Source organism: Xiphophorus hellerii, chromosome 11 (assembly GCF_003331165.1).
Source record: "Xiphophorus hellerii strain 12219 chromosome 11, Xiphophorus_hellerii-4.1, whole genome shotgun sequence".
NCBI classification, from domain to species: domain Eukaryota; kingdom Metazoa; phylum Chordata; class Actinopteri; order Cyprinodontiformes; family Poeciliidae; genus Xiphophorus; species Xiphophorus hellerii.
The window spans coordinates 14,548,696-14,562,891 of record NC_045682.1 but is presented as its reverse complement, the minus strand read 5'-3'; the positions used below and the strand labels follow the sequence as shown (position 1 = coordinate 14,562,891).

Sequence of the window (14,196 nt, the reverse complement as noted above, 5' to 3'; positions counted from 1 at the left end):
ATTTCAACACCGAACTGATGAAAAACACTTGAATCACATCCGACCTCTTGAAGTTGACTCTCCTTCTTCTTGGCAGAGATATTCAGATGTTTATCGAGCAGAGAGTAATATTTTTCACCCTCTTTCTCAAACTTCTTCTTCTTTTCCTGCAGGACGCATAAGCATTTTAGGAAGTGTAACTGTTTATTGATGATTGAACAGAAATCAAGAAAGAGGCATTATTTATTACAGTGTACTTAAGCAAAATTCTAATTCTATGAAACTGAAAGGGAATTAAGTTTTATTTTATTAATTCTGCTTGCTTACAGTAGGGTTTTTTTATTAGGCACTGAACATTTGTAAAAAATTATACAAGGAAAAATATTTAAAGGGGAAGTATTATGTGTTTTCCAGCCACATAGTGTCATTATATAACACAATAAAGTAACTCTGCTACCTCTAGTTGTTAAAAAATGCTGTATAAATCAAATATGACTTAAAAGAAATTCGATCCCTTGAAACTGGTACTAAGTCTCTTTAAGAAAGTCCTGCTCTTTCCAACACTTCACCTTTAGGAAGTCATCACAACATCGCTCCTCTATTAACCCCGTTACGTTTTTTTATACATTTGTTAAAATATGGGGACACACTGAATGAAAAAAATAACTGTACACCAAACCAGACATAAGAAATAGGCAAAAGAGTCTCCAAAGGAAAAATTGATGAAGACGTATTCGACCAACACAGGAAGGACTTCAAGCTAGCATCGGAGCTAACCACTAAGAGATTTTGGCCATTTGTTCTGATTTTAGTTGCTTTCGTGGCAACTTCTCCAGTGACATGAAGAGAAACCAGTTTTAGAGAGGAGGTCAAAGGAAAACTAAACGAAATTGTGGCAAACATGAAAGAGACCAGAGAAAGAGCAGAGGAATCACTACAACGTGTGGCAGAAATGGAGGAGTGAAGGAGTTGCCGTCTAAAACTACAAGCAACCAAGATAAAATATAAGAAACAACATGTACGGGATTCCTGGAGACGCAGAGGGAGACAACTTGCTGGAGTTTCTTGAAAGTTTTATTAAGTTTCAGTTGTCGTCATGATGCAGCCTCCTCACCAAGATAAACCCCGCCTGTAAATTTATTTGACATCCCTGTTGTAAGATTTGCAATCATAGAGATCGGATCCAGTGAAAGAACTAGGAATTGAATATTTTCATAAAGATACCCTGTCAGACATCTGGCCTTTGCTAATCTTAACAAAATAGGCATTACTGTTTCCTATAAGTAGATTACAATAGACAACTATTGTTTTGGGAACCAGTTTAAAGGCTGGGTGTGCATTGAGCCTATACTCATTACAGAACTGTATCAGTTTGCACTGGAGAGACCCGCTCCACCTCCCAACCATCATCTGGGGACTTTCGTTTTCAACCAAGACTCCCTAATGAGTTGTGTTGTTTAGGAAGTCATTCTTTTACTATTTTTGACCCTACTCTCATTCTGCAAATTGCTGTCGTAAAAGCAGAATTAAACAAGAAACTCAATAAAGTGGAACTTAAACTCAAATATATTAAACTAAATCCTAAAAAAAAGGGATCTTGAGCAAAACCAAATATTGGCCTATCGACTTAAAATACAATAATTGGACAGACTCATCCTTAAAAACAAAACGCTGTTACCAACAGGACATGTATTTCTTCTGCTGTATAGCACAAGTCATTTGAAATATATTACAGGAATTTAAATAGTCAGCCCTAACTAACCAAGCTTCCGTCAATAAATCTGTTTCTAGATTCTTTGGATAATCCCTAAATTGGCATAGAACAAAATAAATGGATAACCACAGATGTAACAGAAGCAGATGTCGATAAAGCCATGTCAAAATTGAAGGAAAGCAAGGCGCCAGGCAGAGACGGATTACCAGCTGAATGGTATAAAACTTTTATCCATAACGCGTTTGCTGTTAAAGTGCTCTAATCATGGGGTTTCGCTTAAAGGGGCAAGACCCCACCATCCTGGAAACAAGCAATAATATTCATCATACCAAAAGCAGGAAAAGATAAAACGGAGCAGAATTCATATCAGCCCATCTCTGTCTTACATATAAATATAGTAAATATTCACTTCAATAAATGTTAGCAGACTAGAAATTATTATCCCTGAACTGATCAATATAGACCAGACATGCTTTATTAAAATATACATAAACAGGTTAACGTAAGGCGAGCGTTACACCTTATCGACATTATGAGTAGAAATAACATGAAATCCTTAGCAATTAGTTTTGATTTCAATAAGGCCTTTGATTCCATACAGTGGGAATATTTATATCTGGTTCTACAACATTTTAATAATTCAATTATACGTTGTTTAAAATCAATATATAATTTGTCAGTGGTCTGGATGAAATCTATACGCCGATGATGTCTTTGCTACCTTTAGTCCTGCTACCACCAATCCGGACGCCATTTAGGCTATAAATTAAGTATAGACAAAAAACCCAATCTCTGCTTTACCTATTCACCCTGAGAAGATACAACTAAACTGTTCAAATTTAAATAGAAAACAACAACTATGAAATATTATGGTGTTCATATTATTAAACCTCTGAACAAAATATAGAAAGCAAATTATGGAACACTATGGCTAACAAAATAAAATTGATTTTGATTTACAGAACCGAATAGAAATGATAAAGATGATTGTATTACTTAAATTGTTCCTCCTTTTTCAGTGGAAATTCCTACTAAGCAGTGTAATGAGTGGAACCAAACCATCTCTAGGTTTATATGGCGGAACAACAAACCCAAGGTTATGCTATAAAACATTACAATTACCAAGAGATAAAGGAGGAATGTTACTCCCATGTTTGGAAAATCACTATAAAGCAGCAGAACTGCAGTACGCTTGTCTACTGGTTTGGAGAGGGGTATGATGCAAAGTGGAAAGAACTAGAATTAAGTCAAATTGACATCCCAAAATCTCCAATGGGTGATAAACACCTCAACACTACATATTCAGAAAAGTTATGTGTTTTTATGTGTCTTTACAAAAGCATTTTAGACAAGCACAGCTTGACTCTAGATTCAAGGGACTGACCAGAAATGGCATTAGCTCATGCTGCGTGCGCTCATCTGGAACCGACCTGGACAGCTTCCAACAACTACAGGGAAAATGTCATCTTCACAAGCGAAACTATTACAGATATTTGCAGCTCAGGTACCATTTTAGTAAAAACATTAACATATTAGAAAAGCATTGTCAGGATATCTTCTGTGATGCCTATAAATGTAAACCTTATGGGAAGAAGAGGCTATCTAGAACCCAAAACAAAAACACTGTACGTCAAAATTATGTGGACAAAGAAAATAATACTGACAATGAATGGCTAAACTTCTGCCAAATTAATTCCACTAGGGGGAATTTTCATGGAAGATATTATTAGGAGTTTTTTTATGACCCCCAAAAGAACATATTCTCAGACCAGCAGAGCTAAATCTGGGCATTGTTGGGAGACAACATAATGATGTGATGACATGCCACTGTCATATTTTCATTAATGTCTTTCTACTGGTTAAACAGAAAGAGGTCAAATGAATCCTTGGCTTTGACATTGAACAAAACTTTTAAACTATACATTTATGTTGGGGGTGGAGCTATAAATCAGCTCAGATTTCCTTAATTTTGAAAGATTGATTATTGGCCAATACTTGCATCTTTCCCCACCAATTTTATCTACCTTGGCAACGGTCTAAAGATCAACCAGTGTCCTCTATTGCTCTGCCGTGAAAGAGGTTAGACTGATAGACCTGGTGGGCGTGTCCATCAGTCTAACCTATGTTCACAGTTCACAATAACCAGTTTAGCAACAGTTCAAATAAAAAAAAATTTGTATCGGCCAAAATCGGAATCAGCAGATCAGATGTTTTAAAGATTGGTAATCAGCGATCAGCCAGAAAATTGCAATAGGTGCACCCTAATTTATGTACTTTCAATAACAAGGAAATGGCTTATTAGGGATCCCTTGATGTTGAAAGAAAGACTTTGGAGTAACAAGGCCCAAAATTATTGGTCAAAATTGTTAACGTATGCAAATATGAAAGCAATGTAAAGTAGTGCCCCTTTTTTTTATTATTCTTTCCTTGTGCTTAAGGTGTGTTGCTTTGTGCCAACACCGCTTTGGCCATTAGTAACCCATTACTATTCAGAACTCTGTTGTCCATTTCCTTTTTGTGATCCTTTTTGTATCACTAACTTCCTCCTTCGGTGACTCATCTGTTCTATGTGTTTTTATTTCTACGTTGTGTTTTCCTATGAAAAATTATAAGACTTTGATTAAAAATAAAGCTTCAAAAAACTTTCTCTACATCCTCACAGCATAAAATGAGAAATAATCTGTGTGTGTGTGTGGGGTGGGGGGGGTGGGGGGGGGGGAAATAAATAAAATATATCAGCTAAGTTACCTCTTGTCAAAAAGGGAGTTGTTCCTTTCCACTGTCACCACATGCATGTTCAGTGTGAGGGATAGCGGCAAAGTCGATAACTTGATGCCGTGAACGTGGTTACATTTTTTTAATAACAGAAACCAAACGGACCATAAATCTGTATGTTTGTATTGAGTGGAGTGTATGCATCTGTATGCACTTCTGATCTGTTTGATTCTGAAGAAAATATCTGCAGTCAATAAGTAGCCAAAAACAGAAAAAAACATGTATTAAGGGGCACCAAAGAGGCTAACAGAAGCTACACAAAATGTTCGAGAAGCTAAAAATGTGACCACCAATATCAAAATGGGAAAGTAACCTAGTGGTTTTAAATGGAACATTTCATTATTTGGCTTGTTCATCCTCAGAACACTATATTTCAGAAATGTCAAACATGTCAAGCTTAGAAATTATAGCTTTAGAATAAACTTTAAAAGCTCCAGAGTGTCTAAGAACTGATGATTTACCACAGCTTTCCCCGACTCATTAAATTCCATTATCTGTTATGCAGAGCATAATATTTTGACTAATATGTTAATTTAGTCTTATGTTACAGCAGGTTACAATGAATTACACAAACTCCCCTTGGCACAGGAATATAAGTCACTAATTTAAATTAAAAAGTGACTCCTAACCTGGAACAAACCCTTTATTTCTCTTTCATAACTCATGTGGCATTCACTTGTATCTTGGAAGTTAGAAATCTGAAGTCTTTGCACTTAACTTACTGTGTCCTAATTCCTGCAAAAGAAAATGTGTGAATTCAACTGAAGTAGCTGAACAGGTCGGTTTATTTTTGTCAGTAAACGGTTAGGGTTTGCGAAGCAAATATATGAGAGAGGAAGAATGACTCAGAGAGATCGGTGCTGGTTTATTAACAGGTTTGTCTGGTTAACACATTAAATCAGCTGTTTCTGTAAGCAGCACGGCATATTAATCGTCTGAGAAAGGTCAGTGCATAGCTCAAATGTTTGTGAATAAAAGATTTACACTTCTAACAGGTGCTAGTTTGGCCTCACTTTGTGTGTCACTGCATTGTGTTATTGATCAAGTTCATCTGAAGTGTTCAACTGCACTATTTCTAAATTCATCAGCGAGAAATTCTCTAAAGACAGACTACATAAAGGGACAATGGCATTTTTCCACCAACAGCCTGTCATCTTAGAAAACTGGGTGAATGTGTGGAAGAAAAAAGACAAAATATGCTTAAATACACTAAAAACAATCAGTCTTTCCAGCTGGCTGCAGCCTTCATTTTAAAAAGAACAAAATACATCTTACTTGTTCAATTTAAAAAGAAGAACTGAAACCCATCATACTTTTACACATAACTGGTTCACATACAACATGGTCATAAATTGGGTGTGAAAATTTGTGTAACATTTTGAGGAAGTAACTTGAGACACTCTGAATGATAAGTGGAAGTAGCTCAGGGTGGTTCTAGATTTGCTAGATTTTGGTTCACAATGGCAGGAAATGCATGTAAACATTACCGTATAAGAATATGCATGTTCTGTTCTAAGCTGATCCAAAAACCTACTTGTTTGGTCCTGAATGAGTGAGCCACACTTTGTTTTGCAGAGAAATTCATAACAGCACTCACTTTTGTTGCGCCTATCTGCTCCTTCCTGAACTTCTCTAAGGGCCTGATGAGGAGATTGGACGCATTCTGGACCTGGACAGACAAAAATGGAAAGAACTTTATATGTAGGAAAGGAATAAAACACAAAGCGCGCTTTTACTTACCAAGAAGAGAAGAGACAGAATTAGCAAATTTGAGTTTTGATGCTAATAGAGATTAACGAGTACCAAAACCTAAAACCCTCAACATGACTCAACACAGAAAGTGATGAGTCATGCCCACTAATACGGGAAGGCACTATGTGTTGGGTCTGTAACAATGCCATTTTAAAAGCACAGATGGGTTGTTTTCTTGACCAAAAAACATTTTTTACTGACAATATATCAAATAAAACATGTTAAATGTGAGACTTTAAGAGAACCAGATGTCTAAAGCTTAGGGATGAGGCCTCAAAAGGCGAATGTTGCCGCTAGAATAGATAGATTAAACATGCAGTAAGGAAACTTTTATTTAAAAAATGTGTTTTATATATTTGTTAAAAGCGTTTGTTCTAACAGCATGATATGTGACAGACAAACTGTGAAAAGAATCTAGCTCCTCTGCGCCTCCCTGTGGACCTACTTTCATCTGCAGAAATACATCGCTCCCACTCAGAGACAACCAATCAGAGCCAAGAGGAAAGTTTTGGCGCTCTCAATCATGCTCGTGTACACACTGCTCAAGATTGTGAGTTAGCTGCAGCTGTTTTCAAACAGCAGTTCTCCTGACCTCCTAAAACACCAAATCATAATATACATCTACATCTATACATTTTATGAACTAAAATTTGCACTGAAGACTTTGCTTGTTGTAATTTTGTCACTGCAGTTCATTGATCCCTGATTGTGGCACTGCAGACATAACATCATCCCTCTCCAACAACTTTGACCGTGTTCTCAGCTGCCAGGTGCTTGTTCATATTTTTCCATTTTTATCATAAAAATTAATATGACTGTAGTGAGAAACAAGCCTGAATACAACTGAAAAGGAGAGCTTGTGCAAATGATTACATCTGGCCTTTAAAAGATAAGTAAATAGTTATTCTGAAAAGAGAATGTGCTTCCATTGTCAACTCCATCCATCATGTGTTCTGCAGGTTTTTAAAATACATAAGCCTAGTCCAACAGGAAAGACAGGATAAAGTTGAAAAGCACCATACCTCACCTTTGTATTACTTAGAGCACAGAAAAGTTTTAGTAGTCGGAGCCTGAGGTCTTGAAACCTAATGAAAAATACCCACACATGCTCCCATTAACAGAAAGGGGAACAAGAACACTAAAAAGAGGAATGGAAACTAAAATAATTGCCAGCATTGCTCTTATCCTTTCTGCACGGGGCAGCACAGCGTCTCTGTGTGAACATGTCCTGACTAAGACAATATACTCGAATTAAACACACACACACACGCAGACAGCTGGAAGTGTGTGTAGCAGAATGAGAAGTGTTTGGCATTGGTGTTAGCCTCTTTTGTGCAGGACGTGTAAATGTGGCTCTATATCTACTGAGGGCTCAAATAGGATGCAGAAGGGTCTTTGGAGGAAGCCGATAGCCTACCAGCATCATCCTGTCACGCTCCACTTCCTGCAAGAGTCCAGCAAACTCCTGGAATGACTCAGCTGGGGAAGAACAACACAAAGACAAGGACCAGAAGTCGGAGTTAGCCACTTACTGCTGCATTCCTCACACAAACGATGGAGACACATTTTCATGTAATCACAACGTTACAAAAGAAAACACTTGAGCATAAACTTTGCAATGAAAACCTTTTCTACAAAGTTTCTCTTCACATGCTTAAGAATCTGCTTTTCTTCCTGATTCCTTGCAAGTTGGCAGCTTCTTTCCACTGAGGTCAAGTGAAGGGAATAAGTTGAATTTTAAAACAATAATAATGAGTAAAAATTATTTTAAAACTAATTAGACTACCTTATTAACCTACTAAAGAAACTTTCTTTTAAAGAACTTTCCTTTGTAAGCTTTATATGAAGATCAATATTAACATCTTACCAATGTTAATCTCATCATCCGTCAGGGAGTCGCCAATAAAGTCGAACTGGAATGCACTGAGAGTCTGGGAAAACTTCTGCACTGCCAAGGAATAGCCTGTTAAAAAACGAGATTTATTTCCCAACGACCAGAAAGTAAAATTCCTCAATCCATTTACCAACATAAACAATCCTAAAGTATTTATGCCCCTTGAACTTTCAAACTCCTTCCACATCGTCTCGAGCTGCAACCACAAATTTTAAAAGCATTTTATGGGGCTTCTGTGTGATAAACCCAACACAAATTGTGAAGGAAAATGTGTTCAAAAGAAAACTGAAAAGTTCATCCAGCTAACGTCAGATAATGCAAACTCAAAGCATTTTGAGTTTGTTTCTACCAGTTTTTCACAGTTGAAGCTTGTTTTTTGTTCTTGCTTCGCTCAGTCATATTTCATGAAGTGTGTCTTTGACGAAAAGCTTCCACTACAGCATGATGCTGTCACCACCATGTTTTAACCTGATGCATGAGTTCTTCCCGTCATCAGAACGCCTTCTAGGATTTCTTTTCTTTTCTTTCTTCATCGCTTGTGGGGAATTTTAAACTGGACTTCTGATGTTTTTCTTCCTGCCATTCTCCCAGAAATGTGAAGTGAATGATTAATATTTTCGACAGCGATCCTGTTTAATATTCCACCATCTCAGCTGGGGTCTCTGCAGCTATTTCAGACTTACCACCATGCACCTCCTAGTTGATACTCTGATTAATGCTCCCCTTTCACTCACAGAGAGCCTACTGATCAACTCTGCATGGCAACGCTTCAGAAGCTTGGATAGTGATATATCATAAATCAGCCTTTCAGCAAAACGTTCACCGTCTCGGGCCAAGCATAACTTGCATATTTCAAAGCATTTGAAGTCCAGTAAATAATCCAGATTTGGGATTATTTGGAGCAATTTTACCTCTGCTCAGTGACCATTAGCTGGACTGCCAACACTTCCACAGCAACAACACTGACAGCTTCTGTTGTCGAGGTGATAAGCTGGTCATTCAGGATTTCTTACTGGACGTACAGTGTCCGCCTTGTGGGTGCCACGGTGACCCATAAGCACATATCTACAGTTGGTGTGTGTGCTGATTCTGGCTCTGGTCCACCGTATTCCAGCAGTGGGACTGAACCCACACAAGCACCAAGCACGCAGAGTGGAAAACTTTCAGAGAGGGAGACAGATGTTTTCAGTTTGGTCATCGTGCACATCTGCATCCGAAGCATGACCTTTCAAAAGGAGCGAGTAGCACCTCCCTGAATGTGCCTCTCCCACTCACTCCCATTAACCCTGCAGGCCCCCATTAAGGCCTGATGATGCAGCAGATCCTTATTGTTTTCTTATTGCAGGTAAAATAGATTTGAGAGTAAAAATAAACACATGCTCACCCTTGATTGCGGTGATGACACTGTTCCCATCTTTGATCAACTCTTTGAGAAATTTGCTCGTCCTGTCCAGCTCCAATTCATAACACTTGAGGGTCTCTCTGAAGTCTGGACTGTCCTTGTAGCAGTCACTGAACTCCAGAGGAGGGTGCCCCATCTTCGAGACGAGCTGCTTTCACACAATAGACGCTGGGAATTGTTGTGGAGACACGCTGCCTCCGCTTTTCTATGGAACACTGCTCATTTCAGTTCAGCCGAAGCGACTACAAACTCCCTGCTGCTCACAGGAGCGCAAACCATGGTGTCCGGGGGAGCCTGCGGCTGCCGCTGGGGAGCTGCGGAGGGAACGGAGCGGTGAACGCAGCCGGTTAAGCCTCGCTGACCCCGTTGCCCCTTGACGGACGCGTTGTTTACGCTTCGGTTCAATTATATCCTGGTCCGCTTTGCCACTTTTTCCTTGTTGTAGTATCGTGATGAGAAGAGCGGCTAAATCTCCTTTGGCCGCGTTCCATTCCGAGATATTTCCCCCTCTCACAAAGCCGCCGTCTGTCTTTCCCTGTGGTTTAAACAAGTTCGTCGTATTTAACGCCAGAAACCATCTCTTAAAACCACTCACTGTGAATGGGTTGTGTGTGTGTATGTGTGTGTGTGTTTTTTAAGTGAACAGCGGATTTTAAAGAAATGTAATCACCCGTTTTACACTGAGGACGTCACAAAAAACGCAATGGAACGAAACCAGTTGGCTACAGTTGCACAAAAAAACTTCCCATTTTCCACACCCAGGAGGTTCTTAAAGGGGAACTGCTTCTATAATGTAAGAGAAAACAATGAGATAGATAGATAGATAGATAGATAGATAGATAGATAGATAGATAGATAGATAGATAGATAGATAGATAGATAGATAGATAGATAGATAGATAGATAGATAGATAGATAGATAGATAGATAGATAGATAGATAGATAGATCATAGTAAAAAAAATGAAATATTAATTATGACCTAAGTCATAATTATGAAATACAAGTTATTTGTTTATTTGTTTTTTTATCACAGTGGCAGAAATGGGCTTCCATACATTCTCATTTGTTTCACCATTATGGGTTTCCAATATGACACAAGTACAACTGTGGTCTTATCTAGTCAGATTAATGTCAAAATGTCAAAAACATCAATTCTCATTGGTAGCCCTTTGTTTTATGGGTTTTGTACACATCTTCACATGGAATCCCATGTATGTGGAGGGAGCTGTACATACATGGCTCCCTCCACATATTATGGAAATCTAATAGTAATGCTAGCAAAGGAGAAAATTACAGTTTAAGGTATTTTTCCATATTAAAAGAAAATAAATATTGCACACCTTATTTTTACCTAATAGTATTTGTATTTTACATAACAGAAATACAAGAAATAAAATAGCACATAAATGTATCTCAAATGATTAACAAAAGGTTATAAAATGCTAATGTTATTTTCCAACATGTTCATAAACCTATACTGTAAGGTCACAGAATAGAATAGAATAAGTTTCATTAGTTTTTGGGGCACCAACATACATAAAAAAAATCAGTTTCAACAAAGACAATATCTATAAATCCTATTAAAAAAATAAAAAGGGAAAAAAGTAACAAATTAAATATAAATAGAAAAAAAATGCATTTCCTGAAATGCAGTATGAATGCTTTTGCAGAAGAACTTGAAGTCAGATGCAGAAATTTAAGAAATGGGCAAAATGCATAAAGAAAAACTAGAAGAGGAGTGAAAACTACAATACAATACAAAAATCCCACCCAAAGATGGTTAGAAATTGCTGCACAACACTGATTTCAAACTTATACTGTAAGGTCACAACAGTTTTAAGGTAAAATTAACTAAAAAGTTGAATCTAGCTGAAATACTTATGATATCATGTAGACTACCACTAGCAAATTGACATACAGTAAAATACACCAGGCAGTGTGAAAATGTTTGTAAGTGTTGTATATATGTTGTAGAACCAGATGTAAATATAGTATGGAATCAAGGGCTTTATTGAAATCAAAACTAATTGCTACGGACTTCATGTTATTTCTACTCATAATGTCGATAAGGTGCTTGCCTCACATTATCCTGCTTAATAGAGTGAGAAGTATGTGCAGATTTGTTTTTTCATCATTAAAACTTTATTTGAAGAATTAAAGTAAATACTATTTACAAAATAAATACTATCCCACAAACACAAATTATTAGTTTAGTAATGTAAAATCTCAGATTAAACAGCACAGACTAGCAGCTTTACATTTTCTGTCCATCTTGTGGATGTGGTGATGTCTCACCTGGTAAGAGTTATTGTGATTGGTCATACCAGTGTAAATTGTGGTTGATTTGTAGTTTGCTGTGAAATTGTGCAAAGATTTTATAAGAATTTCTCAGAAATTATGAGATGTTCCATCAGGTTCAATGGAGCCCAAGATGATCACAGAAAGCTGAATATTTCATAAACTGTAGAAGATACCAATACCAAAAGACATAGCAGTAATGTCTTGAATGAGCAGCGTAGGGTAAATGTTGAAAATAGCACAAAGTATGCAGAAGTAGTTAAGTGTCAAAGTGTATAAAGAAAAGTGGAGGAACTCAAGAGTGTGAAAGTCTACAGCATTCATGCTAATAAATCAAAATAAACTGATTACTTCCACATTTGTATGGGATTTTTTTTCTGCAGAAATGAAGCAAGCATGACTTTCAGAAGTCATCAAGTTTTCACCTGTTTAGACAGCAATTGTAGAACTGCTTTCAGTTCAGCTTGCAATATTTTTCCCACGCAGACACAGTGGACGTCTCAACAAATCACGGGAACAGTGTACACTAATCCATTAGTAGTGTCAATTTAATGAGTGTGTTACTGTTTCAAGAAAAAGTAAGATTCAGAACATAGCTTGCTTCACACTTAGTTAACCTTTACAGCACTCCACAAAAGCAACCTAGCATAATAGAAACATCCATATGTAACACACTCCATACCTGTGCACTTAATGGCACATCTGTAAACATGAATAATCTGCAACTGCATTAAAGGATATTGCAGACTAGTTTTTATGGGGTAAAAACTAACTTTTAAAGCTGCCTTAAAATGTGAAATTTGGTTTAAATGGATTTGTGCAGAGAGGAAGAAAATCCAGCAACAACAAATTATTTTATTTTGCTAAATTTAAGATTCCACGCATAACATTTCTTATAAAATACATGTTACTGGAGCATATTTTACTTTTACTAAAACTGCCTTATAAGTGATTATCACTGACTGACTTTAATGCTGGTGTGTGTGAAAACAAAAGAAGGAAGTCTATTTTCTCTCAGACAAAAGAATCCACCATTCAAGTTGATCACAGTAAGTCAGGAAATGACTTCATACAGTGACAGCAATATTTACTGGAAATGAAGTCTTAATTTTGCCACCATGCACAATTTGATGGATGGTGAGGGGGGTAAAAACGAGTCTTTAAAGCTGATTTTTCTAAAATTGTAGTCAAGAGTTGCATGTTGGAGTGACCAGTTCTCCATAGCAATAATCTATTTTAAGGTGTTTGCTGTTACTTTTTGTCATTAACTGGGCAATGAGATGAGAGATGATGCTGGTATTGATCAGGAATTTAAATTGAGTTGGTCAAGGACACATGCACTAGTAATGTTACAAAGGTATAACTACACGCTACTTTTAAAACCTTATCTTTATTTTGATTTTTTATTTAAAACACATGTGCAATAAAACTTTTTTTTAAAAATACATTAGTTTTACCTTCCCACATATACAAATGAAAGAAGGTTTCACAGAAAATACAGGTCCTTAAACCTGACAAATGCTTGACTACTTTTGATTTTTTTTTTAGGTTTTAGTTAGTTAAGTATGGTATTTTTGATTTGGTAACTGTAGTAACTGTTTATGAACTCCAGATGTCATTCTTCAGGCTGAACTAAATCTAGACAACACTCAAACACATAGGCTTTAGCTGATTTATTTAAAACCCAGGTCTTCATGACATGTATATTGGCAAACATCCTATGAACATGTACAAGGCTCGTAATTTGTGCGATCAGAAACCTATTATAGTCAGTAAATTAAAAATAGATTTATTTTTCAACAATTTGAAGAGTTAGGCTTGACACTTCATTAAAACCTCATGTATTAAAATAAGAGCTAAAGAGTGTTATTAGATAAGAATATGTCTGTACGGTTTCTTTTACAGCTAACTGAACTAAATTGGCTTGTTGCATATCCCAGTTTGCACCATGGACCAGTGGACATCAAACATGGTAAACTGGGTACCGCGTGGAAGTGACCTTATCTTTAGAGTAAAGATGAGCTACTGAAGAGAAATTACACTCTGACTAAAAATGTTAAATATGTCCAGAAAGAGTAGTAAAAATGAAACTGAACTTGTTGAAAGGTTATGTGACCAGGCTATAAGATGAAATGGAAAACCATGTTGGCAGTGTCGGCAAACTAGTGGACCCATTTCAGTAATGTGTGGCGCCCCTCAGACCTATAAAACATGCAATGTCTTGAAGCAGAACTAAGTCATACAGTATTAGTAGCTGGCAGCTTTTATAATTAGCCCTGGAGATCAAACAGAGCAGAGTTACGGTCAAAGAGGAATTCACCCACGCTCAGTTGGGGAGAAAAAATGTGGGTTGAGTTCAATAGGAGGAGCTCAAAATTCA

At 37.0% G+C, this 14,196-nt stretch overlaps 1 protein-coding gene across 1 annotated transcript in view; it reads right to left on the bottom strand.

Annotated features, from left to right (window-relative positions):
• ophn1 (oligophrenin 1) overlaps positions 1-10,180 on the bottom strand; it is a 42,702-nt gene extending 32,522 nt beyond the window's left edge. Inside the window, exons 1-5 of the mRNA XM_032576541.1 lie at positions 9,499-10,180; positions 8,088-8,183; positions 7,638-7,699; positions 6,066-6,137; positions 45-146 (exon numbers count right to left, since the gene is read on the bottom strand). Coding sequence (XP_032432432.1) covers positions 45-146; positions 6,066-6,137; positions 7,638-7,699; positions 8,088-8,183; positions 9,499-9,652 — 486 coding nt within the window. The 5' untranslated portion in view covers positions 9,653-10,180. The remainder of the gene's footprint in view (positions 1-44; positions 147-6,065; positions 6,138-7,637; positions 7,700-8,087; positions 8,184-9,498) is intronic.
• Between the last annotated feature and the right edge of the window lie 4,016 nt (positions 10,181-14,196).